Source organism: Aplysia californica, unplaced genomic scaffold (genome assembly GCF_000002075.1).
Source record: "Aplysia californica isolate F4 #8 unplaced genomic scaffold, AplCal3.0 scaffold00011, whole genome shotgun sequence".
In the NCBI taxonomy this organism is placed as follows: Eukaryota; Metazoa; Mollusca; class Gastropoda; order Aplysiida; family Aplysiidae; genus Aplysia; species Aplysia californica.
This window is the reverse complement of record NW_004797281.1, coordinates 190,418-193,575: the sequence shown is the minus strand read 5'-3', so window position 1 is coordinate 193,575 and position 3,158 is coordinate 190,418. Positions and strand designations below refer to the sequence as shown.

The window sequence follows — 3,158 nt, the reverse complement described above, 5'->3', positions numbered from 1 at the left end:
GGTCATGTTCAGCCGAATATGAGAGATGTTTATGTGGAGGTGGGGTCTAATGACCAGCCGTACCTGTAAGATGGTCAGTAGATTTCCTAGGGGCCGAGTCGATGGGCACCCTCCCTCTGAAGTTTCCGCTGATGGCGGCCACGGGTTTGGTGGACACGATGTGGGAGCCCGTCAGGTCCGAGTAGTCGTCACCGTACTGCGTGATGAAGAACGTCTGGTACCTGACGTCACACACACACACACAGGAGCAGTTAGGGTTAAAGAGGGGAAGAGGAATGATGGAGAGAAAATGGAGAGGGCAGATGTGGTGGAAAACGAGGGAGTGAGGGGTGGAGAAATGCAGAGATACAACTAGTGAAAGAGTGAGGGAAAGAGTGAGGGGAGAGATAGGGAATTGAAACGAGGGGAAGAGAAAAGAGAAAAAGACAGGGAGGAAGAGAGGCAGACACACGGGCAGGCAAGCGAACAGATAGACAGACAGGCATCAAAGCAGACAAAGCGAGAGAGTGGGAAAAGAGGAATGAAAAGAGATAGTGAGAGAGGAGACAGACAGACAGACAGACAGACAGACAGACATACAGACAGACAGACAGACAGACAGACAGACAGATAGATAGATAGACAGACAGAGAGACCCAGAATTTGCATGCAGACTAACCCTACTTCTTTTTTAAACATCTGAGGTAAGTATCTTGACTAGAGCGATAAAAACAAACTTGAGCCCTCTGTTGGGAACTTACTTGATCTTTTTTACACATTTAGGTTTCCACTATGAGTTAGCGACATTAAGTGACGTTATGCGGGTTAAGAATGTATGTCTGGCTTATTTCAAGAACTGCACCGCATTTACTTTTACCACTTAGACAAAGGGGAGTGCGGTGAAATAATAAAACAAAAAAATTTATACAAAGGGAATGACCTGTTAATAGTTTCTGAGAGAGTGTCGCCGTTGCCGTAGTTCTGTCCGTTGTAGTCGATGGAGACCGGGTTCACCCAGGTCAGGGTTCCTGTACGATCGTTGTCGGAGAGCCTCACCGTGAACTGAGTGTTGTCCTCGATTCCGATCAGCAGGATCTGTGCATAACGGCTGAGGAATATGATTGGAAACTGATGTGACTTTGAGTAAATGAAACGCACACAATAAAACATACATTTACACACATACACATACATCTACACACACACACACACACATACACACACACACACACACACACACACACACACACACACACACACACACACACACACAGGCATACACAAGCGTGAGTGGGCAAACAAGCACACATACACACTAAAATACACTACTACTACATGTACTACAACAACAACTGCTACTACTACTACTACTACTACTACTACTACTACTACTACTACTACTACTACTACTACTACTACTACTACTACTACTACAAACAACCTCAAAGACGTACTCACATATAAGACATAGAATAGTACTCGGTCCCAACAGTGTGTACCGGTATACCGACATAAGCGTCTGTGGACATCCTCTCTTTGTTCACACAATACACTGTGATCTCCTCGCTGGCCACAATGTGAATGCCTTTGTTTTCCTTGCCGGTGCCAGATACTCTGAAAATAATAATGATGGTATCAATAAAAACAACAATAAAAATAATAATAATAATAATAATAATAATAATAATAATAATAATAATAATAATAATAATAATAATGAAAATAAAACAATTAGAAGAAGAAGAAGAAGAAGAAGAAGAAGAAGAAGAAGAAGAAGAAGAAGAAGAAGAAGAAGAAGAAGAAGAAGAAGAAGAAGAAGAAGAAGAAGAAGAAGAAGAAGAAGAAGAAGAAGAAGAAGAAGATGAAGAAGAAGACTAGTAGATTATGTAATAGTTATTATAATAGCGTTGATGGTAATATAACAGATTATTATTGTACTATTGTAGAGTTCTTGGAGCAATTTCCCATTGAAAATGCGCTACATAATTCCCCAAGGAAGATCAATAGTGAAATTAATTTATATGTATATAATGCACATTTCATAATCTAATACCATACCTCAGTTCCAGGGGAACCAGCAATAGCTCCACCTGTTGCCTAGCAACCGTTGCCGTGGCCTGCCAGGAGGGGTCATACAGGGGCGTGGTGACCGTCACAGAGGCCGGTGTGTTGGCCATTGTGGTCACAAACACCTCCAGCGCCACCTGGGGATATGTCAGAGGTCATTTTAAACTTTTCAGAATGGGGCTCTCGTGACCTAGAGGTTGAGGTGTTCGCCTCTCATTCAATAGGTCCCGAGTTCGAATCCGGAAGGCGGCGGAATTTTTTTCTTAAAAACTTCCTCTGTACACATCCCTTCCTGCTATCTAACAATGTTCAGTCGTCTGCTTTCATCTTCACTTTCTGCCACCACCCCGTCACCTCATTTGCCCCTTCCTCTGGGCTCCTGACTCTTTCTGCAGCCTTTCTACTGCTTCTCCTTGGCTCCTTCTTACTGCTGTCTTTCAGTCACACCCCTGATCTTATGATAGGTAACATGTACACCTTACCTCTTTGGATGTACCCTCTGAAAGTCGCGCACGTTAAAAATCCGTTGAAGGTCCAAAATCGATAAGATTAGGCTTCGGTCGCCACCCGAGCAAAAGTCAAAATGTCCTACCTACTGAAAATGTTTGGTGTGTTCCGGGCGCTCATATGACTTTAAACAGTTGCGAGCGCCGGTAAAACATTTTGAAAACTAAATAAGAGGGAAAATTCAAGAATTACGCGAGGGACGAGAGTATAGACTTAAATGACAACATCCTAGGACAAGGACTACTGCTTGTCAGGCTGGACGATAACTCCTGCCAGTGGGCGAGTTGGTAATTTTGGTGGGCAGAGGGGTTCATAATTTAGCAACAGATGAATGTAATGACCCGTTCGGAAATACATTGTATGTGGTTGTCATATCGTCATATGTTATACTCCTAGAGGTGGCAAAAATGGGCGCTAACTACGTAAAGATTGCAAACACTGAGCTAGAGCATGGACTTGAATTACAATATGATCATCCTTGGACCTAGAGCGTGCAAAAAATGTTGCTGCAAAGATTTGGGCGCCCAAATGAAGAGCAAAACATTACTCTCATTATAATCGAGCGCTCTGGGCACCGCCCCCTGCCCCGTCCCTTTTTTCTCCTC

The 3,158-nt window shown here is 43.4% G+C and overlaps 1 protein-coding gene across 1 annotated transcript in view; it reads right to left on the bottom strand.

Moving 5' to 3' along the window:
* Positions 1-3,158, bottom strand: part of LOC101855763 (SCO-spondin-like) — a 30,015-nt gene that overhangs the window by 25,646 nt on the left and 1,211 nt on the right. The window contains exons 3-6 of the mRNA XM_035970219.1: positions 2,038-2,183; positions 1,438-1,593; positions 920-1,087; positions 64-221 (exon numbers count right to left, since the gene is read on the bottom strand). Coding sequence (XP_035826112.1) covers positions 64-221; positions 920-1,087; positions 1,438-1,593; positions 2,038-2,183 — 628 coding nt within the window. The remainder of the gene's footprint in view (positions 1-63; positions 222-919; positions 1,088-1,437; positions 1,594-2,037; positions 2,184-3,158) is intronic.